Genomic DNA, 20383 nt, shown 5'->3' with positions numbered 1-20383 from the left:
CAAGGTGATGGTTACTGGGTAGAAGAACAAAAGAGAAGGTGGATAAGGCTGGCAATCCACAGGAGGAAGCTTATTGGGGTAGGGGAGAAAAGTAACCTTCAGGGGATTGGAAAAAAGGGATGAGGATCTTGTGGGAGTTATAAGAGGAAGAACAAGCAAGACGGGGCGGGGGGGGTGAGTAAGATGGGGGGGTGTAACAAACATGGGGACTTTGTTACTCTTCCCAGCAACTTGTCTCGGAGGTGGGGAGGGGGCAGTCTTGGACAGCGCTCATTTCTGGATTTTCAATATGTTTGCATGTCATTTGTATTCAGCTTTAGTGAGAAAGGTAGAGAGGAAAGGGAAATTGGAGTTAGATAACCTGGCTGCACCTCTCGGGGACTGTCATTCCCTTCCCTGAGTCTCGGTTTTCTCGTCGGTAAATGGGACCAGTAGTACGCACTGGGGGTGGTTGTACAGCAGAGATGCACCATCGGTGTGAAGAGCACACGGTGTGAGCTGTGTCCGTGCGACGTCTGCTCAGATACCCCCAAGAAGCGGAGCTGTTAGCTCTGCTTGTGTGGTGCTCATTCCTCGTCTCCCCCAGGTCTTTGCCACGGACTCACTTGTAGCTGTGGCCCCACCTTACAGGGAGAGAAAGGAAAGGAGGAAGGGAAGGAGTCTGAGGGCCTGAGCAGGCTGCTGGGGGCCCCAGACGAGCTGGACTGTGAAGCCACCCTGGCTGGACACCAGGTCTGTGTGGGCAGGGCTGACACTGCTCAGTTAGTCATCAGGGGTTCCTGTGATCTGCCTACTATGTGCCCAACACACAGCTAGCCTCAGGTGATGGCATAAGATACTACAGGTCTGCGAAGGGACACAGGCCTCAGAGTTAGAACGCAGAACTCACATTCCCCAGGACCGGAAGTTGAAGTGGGTGGGTGAGCACCTCATCCCCCGCCCCCGAGTTCCAAGGCTGCTGGTGTCTGCCATGTGGGCAGGGTCGCTGGTCACGCAGAGGCCCCATAGGGCCCCACACACAAGGTCCTCCCTCCTTCTGTTTCGAGGGAAGGAATTTGCAGACATTGCTTTAGTCTTCTCTCCTCAGTCCTGTTCCCAACTGGGTAGATCTGAAGATGTGAGGGGCTGGCCACCTTTCTGGTGTGCAGACTGCAAACATACAGTAAGTAAATGCACAAAATTGGCAGGTGTCGCGCAAGGAATGGCCTGTTTAAGCCAAAGGTCTCTAGTTATTCCCGGGGCCACAGAGTAGGGGACTGCCTGGGGTTTGGTGAAGAAACCATTACTGTGACTTCCAAACCCCAAACCCCTCTGCTGAGGCTTCATCCCTTCGCACAGATAAGGGCTACAAGGGAACAGCCCCAGCAAAGGCACGGGGGTCTAGAACGGTACGGTGGGGAATTGTGTGGGTCAGGGCCCTTAGGATTCCAGAATGTGGGGGACAGAGACATCAGGCTGCTGGACCTTGCCTGCCCTTCCCTGCCAGGTGTATCTTCCGGGGGGCAGCTAGGGCCATGGAAGAGTTTAACAGGGGAGCTTGGGAGACAGAGCTGGCTTTGGGGAAGAAGTGGAGGAAGAGGAATGATGAGCTTTTAGGAGAAGATGGAGAACTGTCAATCAAATTCATGGGGTCAGAGATGAGGGAGACATCTGGGCTAGCTGTCACCTGGGAACAGGTGACCAGCAAGGCATCAACCAAGAGAAGAGAGAAGAGGCAAGGAAGGCCCAGCTCCTACGGGGTGGGCAGGGAAGGAAGGGACAACAAAGGGCTCTGAGAAGGAGCAGTCCCAAGTGCAGGAGGGGAACAAAAAGGAGGATAGCCCCAGACCAAGGGGCAGAGAGCGAAGCGACAAGATAAGGATGGAGCAGGCTGAAGCTGCCTCTTGAGCCTATTTCTTAAAGCAATTCTGGCAGAAACTACACAGACTGTTTTCTCCTTGGTGCTGACCTCTGTTCACCATTGTCTTTCCAAAACTTTACCAGAAAGCCTGGTAAGACAGCCTCCTGTCTAGCAGTGGGGGTGGTACAGGTAGCCTCCAGCTGGGTGGCTGCCCAAACCCCCAGCCAGCCAAAGGGTCACGCAGCCCTCCCAGAGCATGGGACAGACCCAGACAGCACACTAGGTCCTCACGGCTCTGAGCCGAAGGACGGCTGAAGGCTCGCTGGGTCAGTGCAGTGCAGGTGGGACGTTACCCAGACATTCTAATCACTTAAGTCGAACAAGCCCAACTGAGCATGAAATATAAGTGCATGCATCTGCATCAGCTCTTCCTCTCAGGCCCATTTCCACAGCTCACCCCCAAACGCCCCCCCACCACACACCAATCCTCTCCTGGCCTGCAGTCTGGGACCTGGCAGTCACTGTGGCCAGCCTGTCAGGACTTCCTAAGTGACTCCACCTCCTTCATGCCTGCTCTCAGCTCTCTGATCTCCCTCCTTCGCTCACTAGTGGCTCCACCCACCACCCACCACTCTCCTGTCTCCATACCCTCTAGGAGGACACCCCCACACTCAAATATATTCACCTAGAAAGCAAAGACTCTGCCCCCAGAGATTTGGGGGCCCTTGCTGTGAAATACCCCAAGCAGTCACAGTGCTGCATCTGACTCATAGGAAATGCATCCTGACGCCCCCAGACTACCAGCTTAACAGCTGCTGCCCTGCCCGGCCCGTCACCAGCCCTGGTAGGCACTTGTCCACCAGCACAACCTGGCAGTGTCTGACCATGCCCAGCCTCTCAGCTCCAACCCCCAAGCATCAAGCATAGTCTGCTGGCTCCATCTCAAGTCGCTGTCCACTTCAGTGGCCCCTGGGACCAAGCCGTATTCTGATCCCTGGCAGAAGTTTCTAGTGGATTTACTTCTCCATGTCTACAGATTTACTTTGCTACCTATATCACCAGCCATAGCCTCTTCTCTGAGCAGAAACAGTTTCCACTAAAAATTAAAAGATTAAGGTTCAGCTCCCCTGATGCCTCATGGCCCCAAGGACCATGGACACAAAGCAGGAATTGACTTTTCAGCCAACACACTAACAGGGCAGGACGAGGGAGCCTCCCACCTGGTCTGGATTCAGAGCAGAGGAACATCATTCTCAGCATGTAAAATGAAGATCTTTCTTGAAGAGAGTCAGGTCTGGAGGGTAGTTCTGTCTATATTCCTGGGAAACCAAGGGCTGTTGATCAATGAGGCTTATTTTTGGTAAATGGGCTGATTAAATACCAAATCAGAAGCCTTCCTCTATTGGTCGGGATCGGACAGGTTATGCTGTGACTAATAATCAAAGGTTTTCGTCTCACTACAACTACACACGGGTTAGCTGGGGCCCTCCTCCGTGTCTCCTCACCCTGCGGCCCAGGCTGACCAAGTAACCACCATTTCAAACTCTGCAGGTTGATGTGGTAGAGAGAGAACCCTGGGAGGTCTCACACCTGCTGTTACAAGTACCCTGGCCCAGCAGTGACACAAAGCACTTTCACTCACAGCTCACCGGTCACATGACCCACCCAACCACAAGGGGACTGGAAAGCAGGCTCCAGTTGCTCCAGGGACCAGAGAAAGTGAGGCAAGAGTCCCGTCCGAGAAGGGGAGGCAGAGGTGAACAAAAAGGGAAAAGTCTACCAGGATCTTCACAAAGGCAAAGCGCGCTTATCTTTTTAGGTTACTCAGTCCTGAATGAAGATGTGTCACTGTCTCCACCAGGGTGTCTACACCAGCAATTTGGGGACACACAGCCTCCGTGGCCAGAGCCAGGAGTTCTTGTCACCCTTTTCAAAAGTGTAGGATTCAACACCCAAGAGCAGGTATAGACAGGGCTATCACTACCGGAGGGGCCGGGGTGAATTAAAACCCAGAGCCACAGAAGAACCTTGAAAGGCAGATTTAGTGGCAGCAATTAGAGAGAACTTGGGGGGCCACAGACCCCCATGATCTCTTCCCCACTGGTCTTTGATGTGGACAAATGACTAATTCACAGTCTTATGCAAATGAAGCTCTAAGTCTCACCCCGCTGGGCAGCAGCCCCCAGCAGCCTCCAGTCCCCTCCCAGTTATGCATTCTGGAGCAGGCCCTGGACAGCCTCACAGGCAGGTGGGGAGGCCTCCCCAAGCAAGCAGCCCATGCTTCCGCCTGAGCTGGACCATCCTCTCTCAGGGGCAGTGGTCTTCTAGTTGGTTCTCTCAGAGCCAAGGGCTCCTGTGGTACCGTGTGCAGAGGGAGGGAGAGGGGACCTAAGTATAGCAGTGGCCCAAGGTCCAAGGTCTCTGAAAAGTCCCAGGAATAGGGCCTCAGCCCTCAGTGGTAAGATCCCGCCTTGGACCAGAAATCCAGGCTTCAGCCCGGCTTCCCAAGGCTGCTGGGAAGGTTGCTGAGATGCTGACACCTGATTTTACTTACTCATTCACACTGATTTGCTTTTTAAATCTCTGCACAAATGCTCCTCTAGGACTCAGTTTGTTAAATGTTCTTTGCACAGAAAACTTTAGGCTGAATGTGAAATGATTCCCTTCAGAAGAATGTTAGCAGGTCTGCTCTGTTTTAGGAGGGTTGATTGTCTTCGTCTGTGTTCTCTGGTGCCTTGAAATGCCTACACAGCACTCAGTCGGCCCTTCGGTTCCAGGAGAAATGCTGCACTTGAAATGCAGCTGAACGCTGGGTCTGCATGCATCCTACATTTGTGTGGACTTGTATTTAAAGTTCTACTCCCACAGAAAGTACGCTGTCATTTCTTCTTAAGCAAAGTACATTCCCGGCCTTGCTCGGCTCATGAAGCATTACCTCAGCCCTTGGTTCAGGGAAGCGAGAACTCTGCTGGGACAGAAGCCGCAACCGCAGAGCCGGAGAGAAGCGAGATCCCTCCCTTCCTGGTCTCCAGCCGAGGAGGGTCTCTCCTGGGGTGGCAGTGGCACTGGCCAGCTGGGAGGGTGCTGGGGCCGGCATTCTGTCGGTCGTGCAGAGATACCACAGAGCTCACCTGAGGGAGGTGACGTGACCTGCTGGGGAGCTCCAGGGCCCCGCTTACAGCTGTCTGCAAGGACCCAGCGCCTGGGCAGGCATAGAGCACTTGAGGTAAAAGGCCCACGCCCATCTAGAGGCCCGGCTGCTGTCATGTGGCCTCCGGATTTGGGCCACCCTTGCGGGAGTCGCAGCCTCCGCTCCTGTAGTCACCACCACCTGCTACAGTCCTGCCCTGGAGCCGCCCTGTCAGTGCCTGTATGGAGAAGACCCTGTGAACAGAGTGTGCTCAGACCGGACTTCCTTCATGGAGGAAGCCCTCACCCCCCAGCCTCCCGCCCTCCCTACGGGCACAGCTTCCCTGAGGGCACAGGAGTGGGGGCAGTCCTGTGGGCTTCAGCTTCCAGCAGGCTTGAGGCTAACAGGTCTGGCTGCAGGCAGGTCCCTGAGTATAATACAAGGGTCCATGGGAATGAGAGATGCTGCTCAGGATGGCTCAGGTGTGGACACAGGTGCCAGCCATCATCCAGCCTGCTCTGTAATGGCCCCCCTTTTCAGTCACCAATAGATGATTCTAGAATGGCAGGCAATAGAGTGACCAGATCGTCAAACTCAGTTCCTTCCTGGGATGGAGCCCATGGTGCTGCTATTTTAAACATTAGGTTGGTCCGGGCACCGCTGGCACTTACACCTCTAACCAGGCTTAAGATTTGCTTTCCAGTCTCGCAAGAACCAGCTTAATCTGGGCTTTCTCTGTTCGGACACGGAACTGCCGAGGCGGCTGACTGAGGAGTGCCCCAGAGCTGCTTGCAGCCTGTTCCTATTCTCAGAAACCACATGATGCACTAATAGCTCCCGGGGAAAGTTTCTTTAAAAATTGTATGGCCCCTTTGCCTGTACCTGGATTCTGCAGAGGCCTGTGACTTGGGCTTGCACAAACAGCCCAGAAGACAGTCTGTCAGGAGATGGAGGCCTCAACACCCCTGGTACCATCCTCACCCCCCAACTGGGAGAGCAGGGCGCCCCCTTTGTCAAGCAACCAACTACATGAGGAGGAGACTTTGAAAGGCTCTGGCTGTATCTTGAAGGTCTTTGCAGCAGGAGACTAACAGCAGTAGTAGTAACACAAATATTGCTAGAGATGTGGCAGGTACCGTGTTAGGTGCTGCCCGAGTATCACCTCCAGCGACCCTGAGACAGTGTCACTGTGCATGTTTAACAGACGAGAAGAGTACCGGTCAGAGTCAGTGATGCAGCGTATCCGATATCCAGCAGGAGGACGTGACCCTGGCAGGCGTGACACCAGAGTTTGGGCTCATAACACCTGCACTGCTGTCTCCTGAAACGTGCTCACTGGGCACAAATCATAGGCACCAGGAGGGAGGCAACACTGAGGCCAAGGGGGCTTTCACAGGAGAGGAACTGATAAGAACTGAGTTTTAGAAAGATCGCGTAGCTGGTAAATAGTAGACAGGATCCCTTTGGTAGCAAGTGACAGAAACCCAACTCAGTGACTAGAGCAAAGAAAAAGGGAATTTGCTGACTCATTAGCTAGAAAGTCTAGGAGCTGTGTTCATGCCAGGCCCCAGATCCCAGGGGAAGTGGAGCTCAAAGATGGCGCCATGACTTGGTCTCTCTTCTTCCGGCCCTAACGTGTTTTCCTCTGAATTGGATTCAGAGGAAATCCAAGGCTCCAGAAGTTTCAGGCTCTTCGTGCTTCCATCTCAGAGAAAATGCATGCCTCTTTGCTGAGGGGTCCAGTAAGAGCTCCAAGGAGAACTTGGGTCATGTGACCATTCAGCTTGGGGTCAAGGGGCTGTGGTGCCGATTGGCCTGGTGTGGCTCACTGCCCTCCCCTGGGATTGGAGCAGGGCAGACACAACTGGGTCTGCCACTGCCAGAGAGGTGAAACAGGCTAGGACTCAGGCCTGCGTTGGTGCTTGAGACTCCCCAGAGAGCTCCCAGGCTGCTGGGGGTTAGGGTTGCCTGATGGGCAAACAGACATATCCTGATTAGAAGGACAGTGGGGGCTGTGCAGGGCGGGGAGAGCCAAGGAGGGGCAGGGAGGCTGGCGAGGGCGGCAAGGAAGGGGAGGCAGGTGCTTTGGGTCTAGAAGGCTGAGTAGGCATTTCCTGGCACAGCTGTTTTGGTGGGAGTCGCCCCTATGGCACCCTGTTCATGCCAGGCCCCAGACCCCATGCCTCATTCTGCCTCTGGGATGTGGCTTTCAGGGTTAGTCTGGATTTGTCTGGCCTGCATCATTCAGAAAGGTATTCTCTTCAGTCATTCTTTCTGTCCTCCCAGCTACGAGTTGACTCCAAGTTTCAGCACTCAGAGCTCACGTTGCCATGCCAACCCCTCCCCGGCAGGCATCCAGACAGAAATGGGCTGGCCTGCTCTCGGGGCTGCGGGCGGATGCAAGCACATTCTGGTAATTGGATTGGAGCAATCCTCTCGGCCTTTCCTGCGGAAACCTGGGGCTTGGCCCAGCTCCTGCTAGACATGAGCCTGTGGACACAAGATGGGAGGAGGTCCGCTCCTCCTCACTCACAGCCCTGCTGCTGGACGGAAGGCTCAGCAGGCATGAGGACCAGACAGAAGGGCCATGAAGGAGGGACAGGACCCATCCTAGCGTCACCTGGGGCAACTCCTGACCCTCATCAACGTCCCAGAGGTTCCCCAAGGCTGGCTCAGAGATCCCAAAAGACGCTGCAGGCTTCCTCAGAGGGACCAGCGCTTGCCTCTGCCTACAGAACTTACCTGGCTTGCTCACTTTCCTACTGTAGGAGAAATTCAAAGTTGGCACCCACCTGGGACCCTTTGAGCCTCTGTGCAGCAGGTCTTATGTACCAGCACATGTACCAGGTCCATTCCCAGGGAGATGGGCAATGGAATGGCTGTCTTGGTGGCAGTATTATTCGGCACACAGTAGCAGAGGTGCTATCCATTACAGGTGGCCCATGAAAGGTGTTGGGGACCCACCATACCCTCCATTTTCAACACCTAAACAGGACCAGGCTGGCCAGGCCCCATTCCTGAGGAGGCCCTCCCCAGAGGATGGCAGACCAGCTGGCCTCAGAACCCTCAGGACAGTGTATGGGGTGGGGTGGGGACTTTGGTTTAGGTCTCTGAGCAATCCAAGTCCCCCCTTCCCATGTTTGGTGGTGGCAGGCCACAGATTAGCAATTAGGTATCTCGGTGCTGACAGGTCACTGCAGGTCAGCAGTAACCTGGGGGAGCAACTGCTGTGGGCCGCTGCTTGTTGTCAACGCCCCAAGCCTGCCCAAGAGTGGGTCCTGCCCAGGACCTGACCGAGCACCTTTCCCATCTAGACTTAGAATCACGGGCTCCCAACCTTCCCAGGCAAGTTGCCCTCCTACCTGGGTCGACCTGCAGCCCACAGCACTCTTTGCCCCATCTGTCTGTCCTGGCCCCATGGCCCAGCCTCCTGGTCACAATCAGACCCAGTCAGTCTCTGCTGCAGAGAGAAGAACAAATGAGTGAAGGGCCGGGGCTCCAACCTAAACAGATGACAGCATCTCATCCTTTGGGTTAGTCAGGGGCCTGGAGGTTCAGCCGGTGGGCTTAGGCTGCCCCCAGCTGGTGGGCTCAGGCTGCCCCCAGAGCAGTGCATAGACCAGCTTGTCCCACTTTCAAACTCCATTGAATTCACAGGCTGGGAGAGCAAGTGAGGTACATAGGGGCCAACCTCACGGGAGGAGAGGTCAGGGAGGCCCCACCAGGATTGGGAGGTAGGGGAGGAAACGGCCAGCCATGTTAGTAGCCTCACTCCGTTTAATCCTCATGGTAGCATGACAGCCCTGGGAGACTGGGATTGCCACCCCTGTCACAGGTGACGAAACAGATGCTCAACGGGCCAGACTCCAGTACCAGGCGACCCTAACCCCCAGCAGGTTCATTCAGGTGAGCCTGAGCCCCCAGCCCAAGCTGAGCATGGAGCAACGCGGTGGGGGTCAGGGGCCGAGTCCGGGGTCTCCACTTCTAGGACAGAGAAGCTGCCCTCCCTTGGGGAACTGTGTAGCCTCCCAAATTGACTCCAGGGCTCAGGAGTGACCATGAGGAGCTGAGGGCATCTGGGACTGCAGCCCAACTCTGGAGACCATGGTGTTGGGGCCGAGGGTCTCCCAGGCAATCCTGGGAGCCAGGGGCCATTGTCGGCTTTAAGACAGCAACCTGAAAGAGCAACCCCGCCTGCGGGGGTGAGAGGCGACAGCTCAGCACACATGGCCTTCAAAGGACCTGTCCGCCCCGTCAGATAACATGGAGGACTTCCCGGAAAAGGTGCCAGACCCAGGACAGGGAAGCAGAGATCTGGGGCAGGAAGGAGAGGAAGGCGGAGTCTGGGCCAGGCCACCCACAAGGTCCCACCAGGCCAAGGGGTGCAGCAAGTGGAAGGGCCCAGATGGCCTGCATCCTGCCCCACCACTTCTGACAGGCCTCTGGGGCTCCTCCAGTGTTTAGAGGAGTTGCCACCCTCCAATATTTAACTCTCGCTCTCCTCTTTCATGGGGAAAGTATAGATCAGACTAATTAATGTGTTATTTGTTTACCCTCCTTTCATTTCACTGAGACAAAATAATTAACCACAGAGCTTTAGAAACCAGCCCCATTGGTGGCAGTTCCTTTTGTGTCGACTGCATCAGCAGCTCCTGTGCACAGATACAGGGACTGCAGGGGGGAGTGGGGCAGGGGGGCAGCACCTGGAGGCTGCTTCCGGCCGGGGCAACTGCCGAAGGGGGCAGGGAAGGGGCTGTGGACAGGGGGACCCAGGGCAGCTGCGAAGGCCTAGGATGGCAGGCAGGAAGCGTCGGATGCTCGGATCTACCACACCTTAGAGGACCCTTGTGGTGCCTACCGCTGCCTGTTGGCCCCCTGGGCCACCTCAAACCCCATTGCCTGAATGGGGAACAGAAACATTCCCATGACCAGTCCAGGGGAGGCATAGAGATCAGGCCTGGCCACTCAACACCACCGCAGGCAGGAAGGGAACTCGACCAGAAGGGTTTCTGGGGCCATAACAGGAGTGAGGAGCACACGGGGCAGCTGAATAGGGAGCTGCCCCCTCCAGTCTGGTCCCAGCTAACAGCAGACCCCAGCCCGAATCGGCCAGTGTTGGGGACGAGCCACAGAGGAGGACAGGTTAGGGACTTTCTCTCAGGAAGCCTTTTCTGAAGCATTCACCTCTGACCCATAACGCTGCTCTGGCCATCCCAAAGGCCACAGGCTAGTTTTGCTCGGAGGGCAGCACGGGGTGGACAGAGCAGAGCCTCTCCTCCCAAATTCTTTCTGTACTCACAACCAGAGCTCAGCCAAGTCTGGGTCTGACACAGCGTGACAGTGCCCCTCAGGGCAGACATGCCTGCCTGTGCCACCTTCCCAGCTTCTCACCCTTGAGGCAAGCAGGGCCCCTTCATTCCCCCATCAGTCGTTTCTTCATTTGTTCTCTCCCTCCAACACACTCCGCCAGGCCCACACCCTGGGCTCAGCCATGCACAGACACGGTCCGAATGGAGTCCCAGCCTGCTTGTGGGACCCAGATACTAAGCAGCTCCAAGCTGTTTTCTCAAAGAGAACAAAAGCCACACAGGCCAATGGCGTGTGCTGGGACCAGCTCCTGGCCCCAGACACCCCAGATGAGCCTGCTAGCTCCGGCCCGGTCCTTGGAAGAGTCCTTCTCATGTCAGAGGAAGTAGGAGTGGGGTGAGCGGGGACAACAGCCCCAGCACCCAATCTGCTCCCCTAAAGATGAATAAAAGCCCCCTTACCTTCTGTCTCGCAGGTTTTCCAGGCCTTGGTGGCCCAGCATGGCCCACTGAGGTGAACCATGACTGGCGGGCCAACACTCACCACTGACCATCCAGAGTCACATCTCGCCAGGAGGTGACCCCTCCTCCAGCCGCCCACCGCTCACCCACCCGCCAGGAAAGTGCCCGGGCTGCCACGACACCATGTAGTAGGGCCGGCTGCGGCGCCCAGTGAGCTGCAATGGTTTTGTACACGACCCCCTTTCCCAATAGCTGTCTGTCCGCCCTGCACACCGTGTCCTGGGCCCTCATCTTCCCATGCTACTGGCTGCTGGACCGGCTTTTGGCCTTGTTCATACCCGACCCCTGCCAGAAGTACCAGCTGCTCTGCATCGTGCTCTTCACGCCCGTCTACCTGGGCTTCCTCGTCACCTCACTGCCCTTGGCGTTTCTCGGGTTCCTCCTCTGGTCCCCCCTGCAGTCTGCTCGCAGGCCCTACATCTACTCGCGGCGGGAGGACAAGAGCCCGGCTGGCGGGGCAGCCCTGCTGAGTGAATGGAAGGGTGCGGGGCCTGGCAAAAGCTTCTGCTTTGCCACCGCCAACGTCTGCCTCCTCCCAGACTCACTGGCCAGGCACAACAACGTTTTTAACACCCAAGCACGGGCCAAAGAGATCGGGCACAGAATCCGCAACGGGGCCAGCCGGCCTCAGATCAAAATCTACATCGATTCGCCCACCAATACCTCCATCAGCGCAGCCAGCTTCAGCAGCCTGGTGTCACCGCAGGGCAGCGATGGCATGGCCCGGGCCATCCCTGGGAGCATTAAGAGGACAGCCTCTGTGGAATACAAGGGCAATGGTGGGCGTCAGCCCAGTGACGAGGCGGCCAACGGCCCGGCCTCTGGGGACCCGGCTGACTGTGGCAGCCTGGAGAATGCCTGCATCGTGCGTATCAGTGGCGACGAGGGGGGCCGGCTCCCTGAAGCTGATGACTCTGCCGCTGGGGGCCAGGCCAGGAATGGGGCTGGCGGGGGCCCACGAGGCCAGATGCCCAACCACAGTCAGCGGGATGGGGACTCAGGAAGCCTGGGCAGCCCCTCTGCCTCCAGGGAGTCCCTGGTGAAGGCCAAAGCAGGGCTGGATGGCAGCAGCGGGGAGCCAGGTGCCGCCTACAGCAAAGCCCCGCACAAGGCCTCGGTGGTGAAGAAGCCAGCTGCGCGCAAGAGGCGGCACCCAGACGAGGCCTTTGACCACGAGATCTCGGCCTTCTTCCCTGCCAACCTGGACTTCCTGTGTCTGCAGGAGGTGTTTGACAAGCGGGCGGCCACCAAGTTGAAAGATCAGCTGCATGGCTACTTCGAGTACATCCTGTATGATGTCGGGGTCTATGGCTGCCAAGGCTGCTGCTGCTTCAAGTGTTTCAACAGCGGCCTCTTCTTTGCCAGCCGCTACCCTATCATGGACGTGGCCTATCACTGTTACACCAATGGGAAGGGCTCCGACAGCCTGGCCTCGAAGGGAGCACTGTTTCTCAAGGTAGGAGGCCTGGGTCCCACCTGAGGACACACACACCAGCTGGTCCCACAGCCGTGGGGGAGGTGGGCTTCAGCCTGGGGGTCCTCACTCTCTGGGAGGGCTGGAGATAGATGGGGCCTTCCGTGGAGCTGAAACTGAAGGCCCCCAGCTCAAGGACAAGGGGGATAAGAATTCAGGAACAAGAGCTGAGGCGCTGGGGTCAGGCAGACCTGGCTGGGTGATCTTGGGCAAGTTTCAGATCTCAGCCACCGTTTCCCCATCTGTAAAGCAGGCAATGTGGAGCCTCCTCACAGGGTGGGAATGACCATGAGTGAGCAGGAGATGATGCTAGTGCTGGTGGGGAAGGTGGCCAGGCCATGATGGCACAGTGGTGATAAGTGGGGAGGAAGGTGCCAGGGCCCACTCTCTGTAACTGAGCAGACATTCACAAGAGGGGAGACCAACGAAGACCAATGGTTGCAGGTCCTGGGCCCATTACCACACTTGCTCGCTCAGGCCACCAGGCTCACTGGCCGGGATGCCCTCTCCCTCCTGGCTGTCATGCAGCTGTCATGCCAGGCAATCTGCCCACCAGCCCAAGGTTTCGCTTCCATAGTCACTAATTAAAGTGAATCATAATTATTTCTGCTAATTTGGATGCAATTGGAGGAATTTTTAGACCATGGTAATTTGGTCATTACACATTATCTTCTACTGAGCCTGACATGCTCAAGTGCCGACTTTTTGTTCTCTATCCAAAAGCCGCTCTAGGTGCTTCCAGAGTTCTCTGAAGCATCGTTTGGCCAGCTGATACAGAACAAGGCTTTCTGCCCCCAGAGGCAGCAGCTGCTGTGGGTGTGAGTTCGCTCCATATTTCCCTCAAGACTTCTCAGTTCCCCCTAGACGGGGGTCCATGGAATGGAGACAGTGGTATCCAGTGGGGCTGAATGCGGAAGCCCCGCGTGGCGAGGCTCTCGTTCCCCAGGGCTCAGCTCTGACTGGCGTAGCCTATCCAGGAAAGTGCTACGTGTCAGCCAAGCACCTGTCAGAAGTGAGGGCCGGGCTGATTGCGTGGAGGCTGCTGGAGCCAGGCCTGCACCCCAGGAGCCGGCTCCCCACTCCAGCTGTTCAGTGGCTGTCATGGGGCTCAGCAGGCCGAATTGGAGTCTCCACTCTCCATTCACAGCCTGAGACTGAGATTGTATGCACTCCTCTTACAGGAGAGCCAACCTTTTTGGGCATATGATTCGTCAGTGTTCTGTTCTACAGACGTATTTTCATCTCAGCAGCTGGAGCGACTTTCTGGGGAAGGAGAGGACATGTTGTCAGGCTCAGGGGAAGAGGAGAGTACACTCTCTCCCTCCTGCCTGCCCTACTGGATGGCTCAGAGGACAGGGACTCCCCTCAAGCCTGCCCCTAGCTACACATCCCCTTTTTATCTCCATTCTTGGTCTAGCACCCCTACCACCATTCCCACCAGGATCACACAGGCTCCTTGAGACAGCTACTCCACTGAGGGCTTTCCTCCCCGCTCGCTGGCCATTCTTTCCGGGCCCCTGGCTGCCTGCCCATCCTTTAATGCTGATGCTCCCTCTGCTACTTGGGTCTAAAACTTACCTGCAGATGCTTAATTTGGTTCACACCATTAAAAAATGTCTTGTGTTTGCCAACATTTAAAAATCAAGCTATTTCACATAAAACTCAGTTTGCAACTTCTCTCCCCACCTCGGCAGATCTGGCAGCACCAGGCCTGCTGCATTCTGCCCAGCTCTCAGCCCAAGAAGAGGGCTGGTAGCCCCCACAGCAGGGTGACTCCACTTGGCTAGTCCTCTTCATTTCCAAGGAGTTATCATGGCTGGAGTCCAGCCACACAGGAAATGACTCCACAGCCTCCATTTCCTCACTTGCTGAGGGGTCTCAGGTTTGTCCCAGCCCCAATCTCTCCTCTGTGGCCCCAGCTGTGTGTCTGGCTGCCCCCTGGACATAGTAATTCCTGAACAGAACTTATCATCTTCCCTGGTCCCGCTCCTCCCCCAGGTTCCACCATCCCTCAGCCAGAAGGGCCCACCTTGACTCCTCTCTGTGCCCTGAGCACATCCAATCCATCCAGACTCCTAATTTCACTCCCCAAATACCTCTGGGCGCCCCCCCCCCGCCATGTCTCCAGCTGCACTATCATGGCTACTGTCCTCTGCATCTACCCTACCGTGTTTTTCGATGTACTCTGTCTTCCAACCCACCTGCTTCCCATCCCAGGTCTGATTCCTGTTACCCGCTTCCCGTGGCCTCGGGGAGAAGCTCAGGCTTCACTGGGCCCTTCCACTCTCCCCTGGCTCTGCTCCAGCTGCACCACACCCCCTCCATGTGCCCGGCTCCCCTTGTCACAGTCCTGCCCCAGTTGGATCTCACCATCTTTGTGGCGCTTTCCTCAGTAGCTATCCGCACAAGCCAGCTTTCCCCTTGTGGACTCCTCAGCCCTTGTTCCCAGGTGTCTTGTCACCTGTCCCTCCCATCAGAACTCAAGAACAGAGCCGGTTGTGCCCGACACACAGCCGGTTGTGCCTGACACACAGCAGACTCAGCTGGACTTTGCTGGCAAAAGTGAGCCTATTTCTCCTGCATGGAGGAGTGAAACAAATGGGGTTTCAGGAGCCAGGCCGACCCAGGAAGGGCCCGGGGCTGGAAAGAGGCTGCCCTGGCTGCACATGGAAGCCAGTGCTCCCTTCATTGGCAGGGCTCCCTGTCCAGCCCTGCCCTCCAATTCACCCTGTGGCACTTCCAGTCCTCAAGGAAAATGTGCTCTCCTGCTACCGTGCCAGGGCCTGGAGTCTCTTCCGCCTCACATATGAGACAGCCTGCCTCTGGGCCCCTCTTTATTGACAGTCTTTGCCTACCAGGACTGAGAGGCCCAACCTCAGTGATTGTTTGTTTTTGCAAGAGAAACACAAGCCTCTGCAGCTCCCGAGGATTTGAGGACTCGAGCCAGGAATCAATAAGTCCCAGCACATAATCAAGTGGCGTTCAGCGAGTTCACAGGCTGACTGAGCAGGGAAGTGGGTGAGGGGCTGAGACACTGGGTAGAAAAGCTGAAGGGAAGCAGGTAGCCCTGCCCTGTGTCCTCTCCGGATGGGTTCTCAGCAGCAGCAGGGCCGAGTGGTGCCTCACTGCACCTGTCCAGGACTCGGCACAGGCAGGTGACTCTAGGCGTTGAGGGAGTGGGGGGCTGATGCCATAAGACCATCAAAGGGGCAGCCTGTGAAAAGCTTAAGTCATCATCGGGAACCCGGGAGGCAGCAAACATCTAACTTGAACCAGCCTCAGCCATCGGAGACTCATGACCCTGGCCAATTCTGGGATAATTTTAGCATAACCCTCACAGTTGTTGAAAGGCTCTAGCAAGGCCGCATGTGTGAAGCACTAAGCACGATTATTACAGAGGAGGGACGAGGCATTCATTGCCTGAGGCACATGGGGAAGCAGCACCATCGTGTGGCCTTGGGGGTATGGTGGCTTTAAAACTGTTGTGTTTTTGCAACAGGGTACACCAATGGTATATGATTTCCAGAGCCGTGCCAGGGGTGGGGGCAGTATTAGACCAAGGTTTGAATCTGGAATATGAGTAAGAAGTGAAAGGTGAACATGCAAGTTTATAAACAGCCCCAAATCCAGGCTGTAGAGCCCATTATCAAGTAACCAGACATGCATCACCACCCCCCACCCAAAAGGAGAGATCTGCAAACATCCATCTGCGAAAGGAGATAAGAGCGTTTAATGACACAGAAGTCCAAATGGGGGAGGGTAATGCCAACCTGACTTCGGCAGCAGAAAGAAAGATGGAAGCCTCCATGGCCTTCAGAGAGGAGGGCCCGTGACACAGCAGCAGCAAGTCCAGACCACCCTTAGCTGGAGGACAAGCAGGGTCATGCTCAGATGCCAGGTACACCCACCCTACTGTTGCAGGACTTGTAGACCTGGCCTCTGCAGTCACCTTCCTCGGAGAGTTCCCAGGGCCCAGGGCGTCGTTACCATAGAAACCCAGTCTGGAATGGATTAGCTAGCGTTGGGGAAGACAGCTGAGGCTCAGGAGGCAGGAAAGCCCAGAGAGGAAGAGGATGAGGAGCCAACCAGGAGCCTCTGGGGAAAGGTGCTCACAGACGGTCCCAGGGAGCACGCCCGGGAGGGACTCTCCTATCTTGGCCTCCAACAACTGTGCCGTGGCCAGAGGGCCTGGGAGAGACAGCAGGCTGGGTGGCCATCCGTCGCCTCCCCATCCACAACCCTGACAAGGGCTCAGGCGTGCATCGGGCTGTTTCGAGTTGTACGGAACAGTGATGTACGATTGAGCTGCTTGTTTTCACGACACTAACCTGTGTTGACAGCCTGTCCGGGTCATCTGGAGTTGGGCAAGGAGTTGGGCAAGTGCCCTCAGCCCCACACTACCCCCTGGGTACTCTGTGTCCAGGGCACGGGTGAGCAGGAGGCGAGGACTAACGTCTGGGGAGAGTGGAGAGGCCACCGGAGGAAGGAGGACTGGGTTTGGGATGGAGGCCGTGGGACACCTGGGGCCAGTCCATGACACAGGTGCCACAGAGACACAGCCACAACTGTTATCCTAAATCAGGGGACTAACGGACAACAGCCAAAAGCAGATGATGTGACTTCTCATGAAGCCAGAGGGGCAGAGACTGGGGGCGGTGAGCAGAGGGCAGGGTCCCAGGCCTCTCACAGTGAAGAGGGTGGCGAGTGTGTAGCTGGGCCAAATCCCCAAGAAAGCCCAGCTTAGACTTCAGAGGGATGGGCTCTGGGGTGCGATCAGGTCTCAGGTGTGACTGAGGGAAGGAGGAAAGAGCTACCAGACAGGACAGGACAGGGAACTGAGGGGCTGGCACACTCTGGCCACCACGCGATGGCAGGGGTTGGGGGCAGAAATGTAAGATGATTTCTGCCTTTGTCCTCCTATAAAGCCAGATGGCACTCACCATGCTATATGCTGGAATTCCTTTATACATCTGCCTCCTGCACTGGACCAGAAGCTCCTAGAAGCTGGATACGTGCTGTTCCTACCGGGGCCCGAGTTTAGCCAGGAGCGGACAGAGCTGGGCTTGTGAGGGCTTGACCTGGTGTGGGGTGGGCGTCCCCAGTGTCCCTTTGTACTCAGCACAGGCTTTATCACCAACCCCTCACCTCCTACCCACCCCACAGGTGCAGGTGGGAAGCACACTTCAGGACCAAAGAATCGTCGGGTACATCACCTGCACACACCTGCACGCCCTGGAAGGTAGGGTCCGGCGGCCCGAGCTTTGCACAGGGTGGGGAATCTTCCGCAGGCGGCTGGGATCTGCAGGGGCCTGGTGAGGCCTGGCTGCAGCTTCATCGGCTCTCTGTGGTTCTGCCCCACAGACGACAGTGCCATCCGCTGTGAGCAGCTGGACATGCTTCTGGACTGGCTGGCTGATTTCCGAAAATCTACCTCCTCGTCCAGCACAGCCAACCCCGAGGAGCTGGTGGCGTTTGACATCGTCTGTGGAGATTTGAACTTTGACAACTGCTCCTCTGGTGAGGCTGGTTCCTGCCTATTCGGGTCAGCTACTGGGAAAGGGTGGGGGCTCCAGTCACAGCTGGCAAGACTTGCGTTAGGCAGCTTAAAGAACTTCCTGCGTCTTGTGAGCATGTGGGTGGGATATTAGCAGACTGATTTCTCTGCCCCCTGGAAATTCTAAACTGAGAAGCGCCCACGCTCTGCCTAGAAAGCTCAGAGGCCTCCTTGCTGGAGACAAAGAGGTGCCCTAAAAATGAACCTCTGACAGGGAAGACTTGGAGCCTCTGAAACTCAGAGTAAGGGCAAGTCAGCCAATGTCACTCACCAAGCTTTATTCAGCTCTTACTTTGCACCAGGCGCAACTCTAATGGCTGTTCACGGGCCAACTGTGTCATTAGTCTCATAACAACCCTGAGTGGACACTGCATTTATCCACATGGTGTGGAAGGGGAAGCTGAGACCCAGAGAGGTGGAGTAACTAGTCCAAGGTCACATAGCCAGAAATGGTAGAACTGGGATTTGAACCCAGCAAATCATGCCTCAAACCACTAGGCTAAAAGGCTGAAAGTTCATCATGGGTGAAATTTCAAATAACTGACTTAAGTATCTGATCTGTGAATCAGATGACCAAGCTCATCCCAGGTACCTCCTGCGAGTTTGGGCTGCTCTGAGCCTCCCCTGGTTCGAGGAGATGGGCTCAAGGAAAACCCCCCAGCCCATGGCTCCTGGGCTTCTTCTACTCTGGCCAGAGCCCAAGGAGAAACTGAGGCGGGGTGGGCAACATGGGGTCTGTGAGCTTGAGCCCTAGCCCTCAGGGAAGGCAGGAACCTGAAGGTCCCACCTGGAGTTCAGGGTGGTGCCCTCATCTGACGGCAGCTGTTTGTGCCGAGGGAGGCATCCCTTGACAACAGTGGCGACTGCAGGCTGAGTGGCGAGGAGGTGCCCCCCATGGGACACACAGCCCCTGCACTGCAGCTGTGGGCCCGTCCTGTGCCTGATGCTAGATCCAGATGCTGGGTGCTGAGTTAGGGTGGGGACCCAGCACATACAGGAAGAGGCTGTCGGTGGGGGCTCCGCCCACTCAGTGCCCTGTTCTTCCTCCCTGGGGTCTCAGAAAGGCCCTTCTGGCTTCCTGAGTTGGCAGGACACACTGGAACCCAGGACAGGTCACGTGTCTCTGAGCCTAGGTAATCCTTCAGTCAGCCTGGACACCCCGGTCTGTGCAGGCCAGGAGTCCCGCTCGGGCAGCGTCAGCCAGCCCTCCACAGGGTTTGTCACAGGATCGGGGAAGGCCTTGAGATGACTGTCCCCTGCAGCCCAAGAGGGACAGTGACTACTGTCCTCAGACCAAAGGAAAGCTAAGCTGAACACTAGAGGGGGGCTTCTCAAGGACACAGAAAACCAGTGACAGATGAACCACAAAGGGATACTTGAGGGACAGGGACCTAGTGGCATCTGAAGCAGGACCAGAGGCAGATGACCCTCCAGCATAGGGCAGACACCCTGAGACCCACAGCATTTCCTCCCTCCCTCCCTGCACAGACGACAAGCTGGAGCAGCAGCACTCCCTGTTTACACGCTTCAAGGACCCCTGCCGCCTGGGGCCTGGGGAGGAGAAGCCATGGGCAATCGGTGAGCTGAGGGTAGGGCTGCGGGGTGCCAAGGGGACCTGAAGCAAGGGAGGGACACTGCCAATTTCTGAGCCCACCATGCTGAGACCTGACACTACACCAAGGCTGGGCTCCCCAGAGCTTCCCAGAGAGGCCTCCAAGACCTGCCCCCAAGACTCCACTTCTGGGGGGGTTGGGACACCCATGCCAGAAGATGCCCTCACCTGCCCCTCCTGCCCCAGGGACATGGCCCTCCTCGAGGCTGGCTGTGCCCTACCTGTAGTGACCACTCTCACTCCCTGTCCCCAGGTACCATGCTGGACCAGGATGGCCTCAATGATGAGGACGTGAGCACCCCTGACAATCTGCAAAAGTAAGCACCCAGCTAGCTGCAGTGGGGCGGCAGCTCCTGGTTCTGGGCTGAGCACCCAGCCCTGACTCAGCTATAGAGAGATGGCTGTGTGGGGCAGAAGAGAGAGCAGGGCTCCGTGAGACGGAAGTCTGTGAGAGCCTGGGCACAGAAGCTGGGGACAGGTAGTTGTGGTGGCCCTCTCGCCCCAGGGACTGACCTTACTGAGAAGCTCCCAAGAAGGGTTGGTGTCCTGAAGTGGCCTTTCCCACACCAGCACCTGGAGTCCTGGCTCACTTTACCAGAGCCTGCCTTGGGGCCTGGCTGGGACCAGAATCTCCCAGGGCAAGGCTGAGGGCTGTTGAGACCCTTGTCAAAGAGCCCTGGGGATGGCATTTGTTCCAGTGAGCCTGTCGGTTGGTGGCCACCAACTATGCAAATAAAAATAACAGCAGAGCTAACGTAAGCTGGCCATTTTCAAAGTAGAGACAGCTCCATCCCAACCAAACTTCATTCTTGAACGTGATGACACTTCCATAAAGGACACATTTAAGTGGCCAGCAGCAGAACCAATTTATAATTCATAGCCCGAGACTGCAGAGTCACGGCAATGGCTCCTTGCAGCTAATTTGAGCCAATTAATTAGATTACA

At 56.5% G+C, this 20383-nt stretch overlaps 1 protein-coding gene across 3 annotated transcripts in view; it reads left to right on the top strand.

Annotated features, from left to right (window-relative positions):
* The window catches only part of SMPD3 (sphingomyelin phosphodiesterase 3), a 78158-nt gene that overhangs the window by 53196 nt on the left and 4579 nt on the right, over positions 1-20383 (top strand). For all 3 annotated transcript variants that reach the window (XM_081032676.1, XM_081032678.1, XM_081032677.1), the window contains exons 3-7: positions 10753-12254; positions 17436-17511; positions 17634-17789; positions 19315-19404; positions 19692-19755. In XM_081032676.1, the coding sequence (XP_080888802.1) occupies positions 10959-12254; positions 17436-17511; positions 17634-17789; positions 19315-19404; positions 19692-19755 (1682 nt within the window). In that variant the 5' untranslated portion in view covers positions 10753-10958. The remainder of the gene's footprint in view (positions 1-10752; positions 12255-17435; positions 17512-17633; positions 17790-19314; positions 19405-19691; positions 19756-20383) is intronic.

This window comes from Rhinolophus hipposideros (assembly GCF_964194185.1).
Source record: "Rhinolophus hipposideros genome assembly, chromosome: 21".
Classification (NCBI taxonomy): Eukaryota; Metazoa; Chordata; class Mammalia; order Chiroptera; family Rhinolophidae; genus Rhinolophus; species Rhinolophus hipposideros.
Note: the sequence above shows the minus strand (reverse complement) of the source record. Positions and strands in the feature narration are given on the sequence as shown.